We start from the raw sequence: 14542 nt of genomic DNA, 5'->3' as shown, positions 1-14542 counted from the left end.
CTAGAGGTAGTTCGTGTCTGTTTTCTATCAAAATTTCAATTTTTAGGTTCAATAAAAATTGTTTAAAAAAAAAATGTTGATACTCACTTGAAAAATACGAATATTGCTAATGCATGGACCTTCATAGATGAAAATGTTTGAAATTTTGATAAATATAAACATTTTTTTTTTAATGGTCAAAAGAAATAAACAAAATCAAATATTGTAGAACGACGGTAGGTATTACATTATAATGCTAACAAAAGGTTTTTAACTCGATTATTCAGACATGGTTTTTTAACTACAAATGCTTTGTTAATTTTTATTTTGGACCCAGCTTCAGTCTTAAGATGATTCAAAACAATATATGGGTTTTAAATGCTAACATTTTTAAGAACAAATTTAAGCTTTTAGCCTTGGTTTTATATCATGTATACAAATACTTAAATAAAAACAACAGTTAACAATAAAAAAACCGTTATTAACAAATATGTTTTTATTATACATATTTACAAGTAAAATCATAGGTATAATTCATAAACAAAACTATTAGTTAAGTTAAAATGTCCAAAGACTATTTTTGATTATTTGTATATTGACCTGGTTGTCTTTCAAATTTGTCTGACATGTCAGGAAATCCTTTTGCATTTACTTTATCTTTTATAGAGTTACCTTCAGATACCGGGATACTAAATTTATCAGCAATCATCTGTGCATTAACTTTTTTCATTTCAGCAATTGCTTCATTACAAGCTATTTCTTCTTTAGTTGGTGGTTCTAGTCGTCGTCCTCTTAACCACTGTGACCATTCTGGCGTTGGTACACCAGTTTCCTCGTCTACAGGAACAAACCACCTCCTCGGTAAACGACGACCACCTTGAGGATCAGCTGGTATTTCATAATATTTATTTCCTTGTGCATCAGAACCAATAGGTTTTTCTGCGGCTTTAGGCATTAAAGATTTTACAAAGTTATTAAACACTATTCTCCATAAATGCCTTTCCCGTGGAGGCATTTTTAATTTAAAATTTTAAGTTACAGTAGGCAAGTAAAAAATTAACTACAAAAATAATTATACAAATTACATAAGTTAAATACTACTGTGATTAATCATTTACATATAACAGCGTTAAGAAAAAAAGTATCTTATTGTTATGACTTACGTTATATAAAATATTAATTATAAATTTATCTATTCTATCCCAGATAAATAATCTGCGGAACTATTAAATTACCATCTTGATAACGGGCTATATGATAAAAAAATTACTGGTAATAATGATTTTAGATAATCTTAAATTATGTAGGTAAGTTGGCAACTCATGTTTATCAACTTTCAAACAAAACTGCATGTGTACTCTCGTAGAAAAATACACGGCCATATTATATAATAATCGTTATCGTAATTTACCGACTTGCCCATAGATAATAAAAGATTTGTATTCTTTTATTATCTATGGACTTACCTATCTCTTTAGGCACGATAACTTGGAAAAGATCTTAATATTATCAATTTGCGGTCCGATACCGTTTCAATTTTTAACCATTTTTTGTGTCATATATAGCATTGATTAAATAATAGTAATTATATAATTTTAAATAATTTAATTAATGGTACAGTAAACTAAACGACTACCGGTATCGGCAGGACTAGGAGTCGTTGTTAAATAATAAAACACTTCTTGAAGTTAATTAATATTAGTATAATAATAAAAAGTAATATTGATTAAACTTGATAGTTATATAATTGTAAATGATAGTTGATAATTGGTGGTTCCATTATAATTAATCATAATCAATATTAATCAATCATTAATAGAACTTATTCGGGCTTACGCCTATTGAGTACTTATTTTAAATCCAAATTACGCGCACATTCCATTTTATTTTTATGTGTATCTAAAATTATTATGACTATGTGGTCATCAACTAATCAAAAAATTAATAATACAACTATATTTTATAGTTTTACACTAGAAAACAATTTTTATTATTTCAAATTTACAAATTTAGTAAAATACTGGGAAAAATCCTCGCAAGAATCGTTGTTTTCATCATTGTACACTGTAAGTTATTCACAATATGAAATGTGTTTAAGCAATAATATAAAAAATATATATAATTAAATATAGAAATGACTATACTGAAGTGCATGAGTGTTAAACATAATATTTATGAGTTTTTGCTTACCATTATTGATATTTTATTTTATTTGTAGGATGAAATCATCGAAACAGAACCTAAAACTATCTGTGAATATCTTGCCAATATAGAGAAAAAGAGTTCTTTGGATTGGAGTTTTGTTGAAAAAGAATCTAATTTAAATGTTGGTTTAAGTATTAATTTATCAGATGGATTTTGTATTAATCTAGAATTTGATGTGGAGTTAAAAAACAGTGAACATGTAAGTTTTAGTTTTGCTTAAGAATATTTGAACATGAATGGTGGAGTGATATAAAGTATCAATTGGGATTAGATTTTTACTAGTTTTTTTTTTACAGAGCTTTTTTGTTTTTTAAAAGAGATAGTTTAGTTGAAACTAAGTACTAAGACGTTTTAATAGTTATTACAGCCCGGTAATAATAAAAATATATTTTTCCCTAAGTACTGTCAAACATAACAAAAGTTTTATTGATTGGTTATAATAAAATAATAGTATTAATTTTATTATTATCAATAAATTTCAAGTGAAGGTTTGTAGTCTGTGTCCAGTTTATGCAACCTATCATATTAAATGGAAAATATAAATCTATATCTGTTCTTTATTTATGTATTTAACAGTTTTACAAAAATATAACTATGGCTCTACTAATGACAATAAAAAGCCTCAATAACAATCAAGACAACTTAATATCACTTATAAAAAAAAAAGACGAAGAAATCAAAGAGTACATTCTAGAAGGAGGCCAAATATCCTGCAGTAAGTATATTTATTTATAACTGTATACCATAGAGTAATTTACTATGTTACTTCTTTATATGTAGTAATTACCTTTGTTATATTTTTAATGGTTGTCGGTTTGTCTTATTGTCAGTAATAGTGTCAGTGAAAGCCAATTGAAATTAAATTAATCACTGTAACACTGAGCTTTCAATTACAAGGATGACACCCTACTTGTTTATTAAGGATTACATTTTAAAATATAATCTGTGATTTTTTTATCTGTATGTATTATTAATTTGGTAGTATTTGAACCACTAATTTGTAATTCATTTTAGCAATTAAGAATTTTATATTATTATTATCAAATTTTTGTAGAAAATATTCAAACTGAAAGATTTGATGAAAATGAATTTTTTAAAAACTATTCACAAATCAATAATATAATTCAAGTATTTTCTTCAGAGTATGTAAACAAGTATAATTTTAAAATTAGGCTATACAAATGTCGAATTATTTATAAATATTAAAAAACATTGCAGGTGCATTACAATTGATAAGAATGGCTTTGAAAATATAGGAAAAGATTATTTGGATAAAAATAATTCTACAACCAATGTGAAGGACACAACAAGTTGTTTTAAATTATCTAAAAGAACATCAGAGATTTCGAATGTTCCTTTAGAAGTAAAAAAAAGAAAAAGAAAAAATACACTTTTAATTTAAATTTTGATGTACTATTTTATTTTTGTTCATTTAAACATCATCCCTCATCTAAGAGAATAACTACAGGATAACAGGCCTTTTGTGTCAAAGTGAAAACCCCCCCCAATTAATATAATTTTTTTTTTGTTAAATGTTTACAGAATTATTGGACTGAAATACTCAAGTATCACTAAATGTGTTTGGGATTTAAAGGGAGGGGGCCAAAACAAAATAATAATACATTTAAAAAAAAAAATGTTTACTTTTTAAACTAAAATACACTTAGAAATTGACATTCACTACCTACCATATAAAACTATACAATTATATAATAGCTGAAACAATTTTAAACTGACAGCAATAAATTAAGTGCTCCTATACATTTTCCTAAAACTTTACTATCATTGCAGTGCATTATTTAAATAAAATACTACATAACATATGTATATAGTTATAAATACATTTTTATTTAAAAAAAAAACAATTTAGTAAAAAATTAGAAAATACATTGAAAATATGTATGTGTAATTGACAACTATATTGTGAACTAAAATATTAAATAATTTTCTGAATACAACAAAAACCCATAATATAAATCATGAATAAACTACCAACTCTGAGTATTCACTTTTTATATGAAAACATGCATAACAAATATAAGGGAATTTTGTAAAATTGTTATACTTGGATAAATTAGAAAATTATAGTAAATGCATAAATTCTGTACTTATCTCAGACATAACCAAATAAGTCTTGTTTTGATATTTTTTTTCATATAAATCAGTGGTATTGTAAAGAATTCAATAACACTTATAAATGATAACTATAAAGCTCAAAATTTACTTATAATATTTTTCCAATAAGTAACAAAGATAAAGCCTATTTATTGTAGAAACAATTTGAAATGTAACAGCATACAGTTACTCAACAAAAAAAACAATGACATACATAATACACATCTAAAACAAATGCAATATAACAAAAAAAAATATATACATATTTATGTGTGTGCGCGTATGTATATATATATATATATTTTTTTTTTTTCCACTGGTATGAGTATTGTACATGAACAAGAAAATCAAAATAAATTTGTTGAACATTTTAAGTAAAAATAAATAAGCTGAAAAAAAAATGGATATTAAAGTAAATTATCATTAAAATATGTAAATCAAATCCATAGGCAAACAAAAGTATCTTAACCTGACAAAAGTTAACAGAAACTATACAAACAATTCACAATTTTCAACGATATTCACCAAATTTAAAATAATATTACCAAGTCTTTTTGAGAGGCTTTTATAGATCACAGACAGAATCCACAATTAACAGTTATTTCCAAAATCAAAAACTTGATTGGGTAATACAAATATTATTATACAATTATTGATAATAACTACTCGATTACATAAATTAATCTATAATCTAAAATAAATATAAAACCAATTTTTGTGATTTAAATATACGACTAGGTTTGTTCTTGAATTGGTCATAGAATTTTTGTCATTGACGCAAGTCCCATAAATATGTTATTAGCTTCTGACCAATATATGTAACAACACACAATGTATTTTCTGCTATTCGACTTTAAGTCTTTTGCTAAATTCTTCTTGTTGCCTTTCTTTCCATTCCTTTTTTGGTTTCGAACGCTTTAACTGCCCATCCCTGAACAAATTTAGAGTTTAAAAATTATGTTAGACATACATTTTAAATTATAAACGCACATACATTTGGTATATTATTAAATTTGCTAAAATAAGAAAATTATTTCAACAAGTATTCTGTTTAAATAAACTATTTTGCTGAAATGTGTTTATATCCTTACCATACTAAATCAACAAGTCCTCCTTGATCAGCAATTACTCTTTTTACTCTATTAGCAAAATCTGCACCAGATTCATTTTCATTTTGGTACATTGGAGGTAAATACCATACATCACAAACAATGGCCCACGATGTCATCATTAAATATAAATATTGTAACATTGAATATTTACTACTGTTCCAAAATGCATCACCAAATCTTGGGTCATACTAAAAATAATAATAAACAAATAAAAGTAAGACATTTGTAAATAAGACTATTTATGTTTAATTTATGATTATAGATTTCCAGAATGTTGTCGATACAAATATTATTTTGTGAATGTATTATTTAAAAACTGTTTGTATACGGCAACACTAGAATAATAATACTTAAGCATCATTAATTTTACAAACATATACATTAAAGTGTTAAGCTAGGAGCCCATAAGGTTGATACAGTGAAACAGCGCGGGAAGGTACCAGAGCAAAGTTCAGCATTATTCAAATGATTTGTACCAGAATAAATCAATTAATACAAATTATTTTTTAATTTTATTAATTTAATAATACTTAATTTTTTTGAATGTCTAATTATTTTAAATAACTTTAAATTTCTATCGCTCTTTTAAAATATTGTAGTAAATAAATAGCTATAAATTATCGAGTTACAAAATAATATTATTCATAAATAAAAAATATTTATTCAATTTAAACTTTGCCCAACACTGCTCTCAAAAAAGCACAGGTCTTGTGGTGTGGATTACGCTGCGTTATGCTGCATCAATCGAAGATAGATGCTGAGCTTGTGTCTTAGGATCTAATAGTAATCTAAATTTGCTTTCTTGTTACGTAAACATTTGTTATACCTTAATAGCCACAGGATAAATAACACCTCCTACTTCAAAACTTCCTTTTTTGAACTGCATCACAGATGTGTTGTTAATACAGGTTCCTTCGGGAAACACAAGTATAGGAGGATTAATTGGATTTGAAACGTGTTCTCTAAGTCTACATTCAAAAAAAAAAATTCAGTTTGAAAATTTTTGAATGATTTTATTTAAACAAAAAATTACTTTACCTTCTTGCAACAATTTCTCTGTCCTTTACTTCTGATCGTTCAAACCATAAATGAGGTGAAGCTCTAGCTAATGCTCTTTGAAGGATTCCTAAAAATCCTCCATGTCGTTGACCAATCTAATTATGAATATAGAAATGATAAATGATTACTATATTATTATATTATATACATGCTAAATAAACAGACATGTTTGCTATTATATTATTAATAGTAGTGCTTACAAAAAAAAACTTTGGAAAATGTGCAACATTAACCTTTTAAGGTTTTTAGCAACAACAAACCATGCCTGTTTAATTAACTTAACTTTATTATTTAACATTTAATTATTAGTTAATCCAATTATTTAAATAACAAACAAATATACTTTTTTTATTACAATAACAATTTTTTCATAGTATACCTGTACGATAAAGTTGTAAGAGGGAGTGGGTAGAGAATAGTGTGAAAGAAAAAATTGGATATTTAAAACAAAGTCAAATGGAAGAGGTGATAAATAAGGATATAGAATTAAATACTGATTGAAAGTAAATTGTATGAGCAAACATTTTTAGTAATAGGTGATGAGTGAAGAAAATAAGATATGGTATCATTATTAGAAAATAATGATTTATTAAATAAAATTCCAGTTTTTAAATAATAAGTAAGAATTAATTTTGTTAATAAAAGTACTGAATAAATGGTAATAATTGTTTAGATAAACTCTTTGTAATCATGCTATATTTATGATAGTGCAATTTTGTGACATACCAAAGCATATGTGTTGTCACATGCTAACACCAACACGTCAATAGGCGATGTATGATTGGCAACGCATATGCCTCGCTTAGGAAGGTTTTCACGGTTATGGTAAGTTATAACTGAAGATAGTGCAGCCGATAAAACTTGAAAACACATAATTGACACATTGTGATTGAGCCAACGTTTACCCAGACTATCAGGTATAAAACCGACAATAAACGTACATATCCACAGCCACATTACCTATTTGCAAAAAATATTAATCATACAATAATGTTAATACATTTTAAAATCTTTTATATTTTTAAAACGGAGGAGATTTTTAACATAAGAGCATTCTAAATCATTTTTGTAAACAATACTTCAAGTCAAGTTGAACTTACACTTAAACTTATCTTTATTTGTATAAGTTACAGTTTATGTTTTATTAAACATAAAAATTAATTCTTTATTTTATTAATTGTTAATATTTTATTATTAAAAAAAAATTAATTTTTAATATATTTTAGTAATGTTATTTAATGCAGTATAACTGTAAATTTACGATAATTCCCAAAAAAGGAGAAGTGTCTCATCTGTGCTAAGTTATTTTAAATTACATGGTGTAATCTAGCATGTATGATTGATATTAGTCTAATAATACAATCATTCATCACACTTAAATTACCAATATATAATAGTTGTGAGCAAAAAGAATTGCAATATCAATCGGTGATGTATGATTGGCTACACATATTCCATTTTTCTTAGGAATCCATTGTGGATTATGGACATTAATGACTATGGTCAAAATATATTGAAATAAAACAAAAACATATCGAACAACTCCATTTGTCCAACTCTCTTGCAATAATTGATCATTTGTAACCAACCATATAATACTTATAGCTACACTAAGCCAAATCACCTGTTGATGTAATACCTAACTATAATGAGTATAATGCTGAACAAATTATATTCCGCAGTAATTAATGTAATTTTTTTAACTGCTAAAAAAAAAAAATAGTTTTATACAACAAAATTAATTACTATGACTGTATGACTGTATAATGTCATAGAATAATTCATTTTTAACTATTAATTCATTCATTAACTATTTAGTAACAAATCAAAAACTTACCCCAAAAAAGCAAATTAATACACGTAACGGCAACAAGAATGTGTATCGTATAACAAATCCAATCATCCAAATAACTGTTATTTTCCAGTTTATGAACTCGTAATGTCTATTTGTTCTTGTTAATAAATTCCACGACTAAAAAATAATTATCAAAACATGGATAAACAAAAAATATGCAATCACTCTCTAGGAGTAATTTAATAAATGTTAGTTGAATTGTTAATAAATGTTACATTAAACAAAATTTTACGATAGTCCTGAAGTATTATAACATTGATACAAACGAGTATCAAAACTTATATTATACTTAAGAAACAGGTTGCTTTACAAAAAAAAAAGGGTTCAGTAAGTTATACAACATTTTAAAACAAAAGAAAATGACTTATAATTTCTAAAACTTACTTTAAGTTCTTCCGCTTCAAATCTAGAAGTAACCTGATCTTCAATAATAGCTTCCACACCAGTTTTTACATAGTCAAGTACATCTGCCAGTTCAAATTCTCGCTTAAGAGTGTTGAACGATCTTGTTCTTTGCAATATTTGTTTACCCTAAATAGAGGGAATCTATTATTGTTCATTAATTAATACACAAATTACAGCAATTCAGTTATAATAAAAAAAAAGTGACATACAGGATACATTGGACTTTGATTTTTAAAAATAAATTTTAAAAAGCTATAGTAAGATTTTAAATAACAAGAAATTTTACAAATTTATTCAACCAATATTTTTATTTTTTTTTATGTGTCAACTTCTGACCACTCCACAAAGGGGTGAAACATAATTTCATAGCCATTTTGCATCAGTAAAATGGATAACTTAAAAAAATGATACCAAACTTATACAAGTTAGTTTGAAAATTATTACATTTTGCGCCTTAGTAAAAAGCTACGTTTGATTAAATTAATTTTTGTTAAACTAGAAAGAATTTTGAAATTACATTAGTTATCTAGGATATCAAGTTTCGAATAAATCTAATAAATTTATTCTATTTAGACTTACCCCCTCAATTTTTACATTGTTATTTCCATTGTAATTTTGATCAGGATCTGGAACTAATATTAAATCTTGTCTACTTATCAGTGGAGGTGCCCCATTTTGAACTTTTTTATCAACACCATTAGATAAACTATGGGACGAGCTGTTTCTGGTAATTGATCCATTTGCATCAACAACATCTGGGTTAGCATCAGTAATATGTTTATTTAATACACTCTCGTCATTAGAGTTTTCCAGACAAGGTTCATCAACATCATCAGTTTCTTCACCGTCAGTTTCCTCAATAATTTTTTTCTTTTTTTTTGATTGTTTCTCAAGATTTTCTCTGCCATACTATAAATTAATTTTAATTAACTATAGTTTTTTTCAATAAATACAATATTAGTATATACCTAATTAATTTTATACAGCAAAAGAAGTCATACCTATTCAATAATATAAATTAAATTTATTCTTGATATTAATTTTATAAAAATGACTTACAAATATATTTTAGCACAGCTGATGTCTATTACTTATATGCATTGTCAAGTTTTTATTTAATACTATTAATTTTATTAGTCTAATTTGTCTGTTAAATATTTAATAGCTATAAAAACACCAAATTTTAAAATTTTAATTATACTTGTGGGTTATTGCGATTTTAGTGTAAAACATAATCAATGGCTGTTCTCACCAGTTTAACATGAAAATGAAATACAGCTCATCAATACTAATATTAAAGAACGAACTATAATGTAAAGCCAATATAGTGAGCCATACAAGTTTCAAGTTGAAATTAAAAGTATGAAAACCTCAACTTTAAGAATGGCTTAAAAACAATCAGTATGAAATTCATTTACAAATAACAACATGTTAGTTGTTCCTAATGAACTTGTAATTTACTAATAAATAACTTGACTTCTTGATCCATGTGTTTGTTTTCTCCTTTCATCTATAGTAATGTAATTAAAAGTTAAAATTAAGTTAATAAAAACTATATGACTACACCTATAATAAAATATCTATATGAATACAAAGAACAGATGTATAAGAAAAGTTCTCTAATGTAAAAAAGGGTCCCCCTTTTTCACTCCTAATTACCCTTTTCCAAACGATATGTAATAGAGGCGTACAGTAGGCTTTTTATGATCCTGTAAAAGGCCAAAAGTTTATATTTATGAATAGTAATATGTGCGACCCAGGTAATGTCCTCTATCACACATGTTCAACTGACACAAATAAAACTCTAACAAAAGAATATACCAATTGTTTTTCACATTATGTAGAAAATTAATATGCATTGTCACAATAATAATATTCATAACGCCTTATGGGAAAACATACAACAGAATACACAAACAAATAATTAAATATATACAAAACATTCATTAATAAATACAAGACATAATAATAACAATAATTTAAAATAAAAGATGTAGCTACATTAGAAACGCCAATATCATATTTTGCATTTTTTAATATATAAAGGTTATTTTGTTATCACGGCACTGCATACCACCGCCAAGGTCAAATTCTACCTTTTTTCTGTTAACTCGTCATTACACGCATCCTTTTTTTCTATGTCAGTGGTTGTGAGGTGAGAAATTCTCACACTCTTTTTTATATGCTGTCTTAAATTGTATTAATTACTTAAATATGTATAATATATTCACATTATTAATTAATAATAAATACATAAACATATATAAGTATATATTATTTAAAAATGTATATCTGTGTGAAATCCATTGTAAAACAAAAAAGGGGAAAAAACTAACTTGCTTAGTCGCAGATAGAGAACTCTCTCACATTGTGTGTACGAACTGCCAATTACTACCAGTTAAACAGTTGCAGACAATAAACAGTTAACTATTTTTTGTGTGTGTATAATTCTATACATAGACTACATGTTATAGACAAGGTATAGGTATGAAACAAGAAAATAAAGTCTTATAGTGAGAAAAGCTCACCACACGACCAACGACGGGCTAACAATAAAAAAAGTCTACTTTAGTTTTAAAAATTTGATGATAATTGGTTTCAACAATTAAATTTTTTTTTTAAATTTTGACTTATTTAAAAATTAAATGAAAAATTTGGTATACTAATGTTCATTTATTAATTATGATGTAAATCATTATTTTAATTGCACCTACTGTACCAATATGATTTATTGAATTATCATTACATATTTTTATAGACATTTAATACAAGTTAATACAGTTAATGGTTATTTTTATCAATGAATTTTAATTCAACTTAATTATCTACAAACTAACTAGGTAAATTCAACTAGTTCTAGTTTTGTTTAAAGTATATCTAACTTAATGGTGTTACTTTTTAAAAATCATTAGGTATTATAGTTATTTATGACGAATATGAATAGTTTTTTTATAAATTAAATATCAGCAGTTATCTTCCAAGCATAAATATTAATTCAACACTTTTAATTTGATAAAGATATACATAATGTTAATTAATAGTTATACTTTAGAAGCACATAAATTTATCATTGATTCATTATACATAATCAATTCTGTTGAATTATGTTAAAACAAAACCATTTAACTAACCTTTGAGTTATTATTATTAGTTTTTATTTAAGTAGCCTACTTGTAAAAACCTTGAAGTAGGTATTATTGGCTTTCCAAATATACGCTGTACTTTGAACTCGCACACATTTTTTTTTTAATATACCTACTTTATCAGAGATAATTTAAATTTATTTAATCCGAATAATAGTAGTTCACTTTTACAATAACTATAGTTTTATTTTATAATAAAATTGAACTCCACAATAACTAAAATGGGTTTATAGAATCTAAAACCAACTTTTATATTTTAAATAATATTTGGTTTCATTATTTATTTAAACCTACAACATAAAATATAAACTAAAATTCTTAAAAAAAAAAAATTATCGACAGGTAATCTGGATTAAAAAAAATTAATTTATCTTAATTATAGTTTTTAAGAAACATGCAGACACAGTTACAATTATAGTACACATCTAAAGCACATTTTTTATTGTGTAGGTCAGGAATTATATTCAAATTGACTTTTACCTATAAGTTATAACTATTAGTAAGGAAATGTATACTTTCTTTATTAATGAAACTAGAGGAAATGAAAAAAATATTTAACTCGTCTGTACCTAACTACATGTTTTTAGATTATAATTAACAGTAATAATAATATATAAAATATATGTACATGATGACATAACTCTATGTGTATTCCACACATTGTAGAACCCATAGACCTACATATCCTAACATCAATGTCACCTTTCAGCCCCATACTACTTATGTATGTAATCATTGATTTTATAATGGCATAAAGATAAGCAAACTCATTGTTAATGGTAAATGCAGCTAACTGAACAGTAAATATAGGTACAATAAGAGAACACCTTCCTACATTTACCACGCTTGAATACCTGATAGCCCTCGCCAGATTTAATATATTATAAAATCAATGGTAGGTATAATTAATACAGAAAATTTCTTACCTCAAATACTTTAACGAGAAACTCAACGTAAATTCTCCGTATGCCGAGAGTTTTGCCAATGTATGCAAGCAAAACAATGCCTAGGAAAAATATAAGAAATGGAATAAAGATAATAAAAAGTATAGTAAAAGAAAGAGTGTCCACTATTAATATAGAGGACATTGTGATTGGATTTGAGTAAGTGTTATCTTCTTCGGGTTTGGACCAATTCTAGGTACATTCCGTGGGGATATTTAAGGTGTAGCCTGTTGTAGGCGACGACTAGTATTAAGAACACTCGATGTTTTATTTAATAAAAAAAACTATCAATAAAACTGCTCGAAAACAAATTAAACTTTATAAAAAACAAAAAGACCACTGTTATTGCCGAAAAAAGAAGACTAATGCTTCCTACTAAAACGTTTGAACCTATCGTTCCGAAAAACTGACGATAGCAAAAACGCTACACCAAACAATAAAACTAAACAAAAAAAGAAGTCCATCCGATAAAAAATGATATCAATTAATTTGTACGGGAACTTCTACCTATTAACTACAAAAAAAAAAAATAGCCATAACTAAATAACAACAACTCGTTACGGCACGTATCACCTTAGACAACGAAACACAATCCACAATTGGCAAAAACGACGGTGCAGTTCAGACTGTTCAACTTTCAAGTGACTTCTATGATAACTGATATTAACGCGCACGACGTGAGCACGAAATCAAAGAGTTTGTATATTATTACTCTATGGTTTGTAACAATAACATATACCTAGATAATATTGTAGAGCGTACGCGTACCGCAGACCGTACTGCGAAGTGCGAGCTGTGATTACCGTGAAAACGTACAAATGAGATTAACGGAAACCGTCTACCAGGTTAGATGTATGTACGAACCACGAGAATGATATCAGTGTTACGCTATTATAAGTTGTATGTAATAATATGTACAATATATATGTATAAAATTTACATTTTACAGTAAACTGAAAATGTTGACTTAACACTTACGAATTCGTAATTTTTAACTCTCAGGCTATGACAATTATTAATTGATGCATGTCATAAAGAGCTCTTAAATACAAGAATGCACCTATACCCTATGCATGATAGGACGCATCATGCGCTAACAGCAATGCATACGTCAACAGCACGGTTTGACATTGCATCAGTGTCGAACGATTAACGAACACGTTTACAATAAGAGTGTTGCTACTTGTTAGGGTTATCTACCAATTGTCGTTCGTTCACCATGTCGACGTAATTCTATAATTAGTATTTTTAATTCAAAAATAATTTAAGTATAAAAGAGCGAAATTTACTACATTTCTATAAAATAAAAAACGCCATATTATTAGCAAATAATTCTCACCAGTCACCACTATTAGAAAACGACGAATGACGTTAATCGGTTAATAGGAGTTACAGGGCCACGACGCTATTCGAAATTAGGACTTGGGTTGAAAGTCCATTTGTTATATTTAATCTCTTCATGGTCTTTTAAAACTGTCTATTTTACGGGTTTTTTAGTGAACGTCTGAAAAAACTATATAATAACAGTAGCTACTAAATACTAGGTGAAGTGTTCTGAAAATAATTTTTATACGTATATACGTCGCTAGTATATTAGATGCTTGAATAATAATTCAGTATCAATGCAATTAGGTAATTACTAAATAGTGCACTAGCAACAAGGTTTAAGGTTTTACTAGAATTTCAAGATGGGGTGAACTTTTTTCACTTTTGATTTTATGAAGT

General features: G+C 26.4%; 3 protein-coding genes across 5 annotated transcripts; 1 reads left to right on the top strand and 2 right to left on the bottom strand.

Annotated features, from left to right (window-relative positions):
• Positions 1-457: 457 nt before the first annotated feature.
• On the bottom strand, positions 458-1202 carry LOC126833889 (NADH dehydrogenase [ubiquinone] 1 alpha subcomplex assembly factor 2). The gene has a single exon (XM_050565464.1). The coding sequence runs from the start codon at positions 992-994 to the stop codon at positions 554-556; it is 441 nt and encodes a 146-aa protein (XP_050421421.1). The 5' UTR covers positions 995-1202; the 3' UTR covers positions 458-553.
• Positions 551-4012, top strand: LOC126833888 (uncharacterized protein MAL13P1.304-like). Of its 3 annotated transcripts, XR_007685019.1 has the most exons (6): positions 1206-1695; positions 1946-2045; positions 2198-2383; positions 2761-2899; positions 3239-3326; positions 3403-4007. XR_007685019.1 is itself a non-coding variant. In XM_050565462.1 (5 exons), exons 1-5 carry the CDS (start codon positions 1890-1892, stop codon positions 3584-3586), a joined length of 765 nt encoding a protein of 254 aa, XP_050421419.1. In that variant the 5' UTR covers positions 551-1889; the 3' UTR covers positions 3587-4012. The 3 variants fall into 3 exon arrangements, 2 of the variants coding, with proteins under 2 accessions (XP_050421419.1, XP_050421420.1); XM_050565462.1 differs by having other exon boundaries at positions 551-2045; positions 3239-3338; positions 3403-4012; XM_050565463.1 differs by having other exon boundaries at positions 566-2045; positions 3403-4006.
• Positions 4013-4409: 397 nt separating this feature from the next.
• On the bottom strand, positions 4410-13473 carry LOC126833887 (glycerol-3-phosphate acyltransferase 3). The gene is made up of 9 exons (XM_050565461.1): positions 12800-13473; positions 9310-9639; positions 8710-8856; positions 8308-8442; positions 7197-7430; positions 6450-6565; positions 6238-6379; positions 5391-5599; positions 4410-5230 (listed from the first exon to the last, which is right to left on the bottom strand). The coding sequence occupies exons 1-9, from the start codon at positions 12959-12961 to the stop codon at positions 5143-5145; spliced, it is 1563 nt and encodes a 520-aa protein (XP_050421418.1). The 5' UTR covers positions 12962-13473; the 3' UTR covers positions 4410-5142.
• Positions 13474-14542: the final 1069 nt, after the last annotated feature.

The sequence above is a fragment of the Adelges cooleyi genome, unplaced genomic scaffold (genome assembly GCF_023614345.1).
Source record: "Adelges cooleyi isolate 19-005CV unplaced genomic scaffold, UGA_ACOO_1.1 ACOO_flye_CR_arks_rails_tigmint_CR_PRNA_2, whole genome shotgun sequence".
NCBI lineage: Eukaryota > Metazoa > Arthropoda > Insecta > Hemiptera > Adelgidae > Adelges > Adelges cooleyi.
The sequence above is the reverse complement of the archived record's forward strand: the minus strand, read 5'-3'. Positions and strand labels throughout refer to the sequence as shown.

Excerpts from the sequence above, each read along its gene's own strand:
- LOC126833888 (XM_050565462.1), top strand. The coding sequence starts at position 1,890 with ATGACTATGTGGTCATCAACTAATCAAAAAATTAATAATACAACTATA. Across the intron at positions 2,900-3,238 it reads AGGAGGCCAAATATCCTGCA|AAAATATTCAAACTGAAAGA; the intron begins GTAAGTATATTT and ends AAATTTTTGTAG. Across the intron at positions 3,339-3,402 it reads TCTTCAGAGTATGTAAACAA|GTGCATTACAATTGATAAGA; the intron begins GTATAATTTTAA and ends AAAACATTGCAG.
- LOC126833887 (XM_050565461.1), bottom strand. The coding sequence starts at position 12,961 with ATGTCCTCTATATTAATAGTGGACACTCTTTCTTTTACTATACTTTTT. Across the intron at positions 6,566-7,196 it reads GTGACAACACATATGCTTTG|ATTGGTCAACGACATGGAGG; the intron begins GTATGTCACAAA and ends ATTCATAATTAG. Across the intron at positions 5,231-5,390 it reads GGACTTGTTGATTTAGTATG|GGATGGGCAGTTAAAGCGTT; the intron begins GTAAGGATATAA and ends AAATTTGTTCAG.
- LOC126833889 (XM_050565464.1), bottom strand. The coding sequence starts at position 994 with ATGCCTCCACGGGAAAGGCATTTATGGAGAATAGTGTTTAATAACTTT.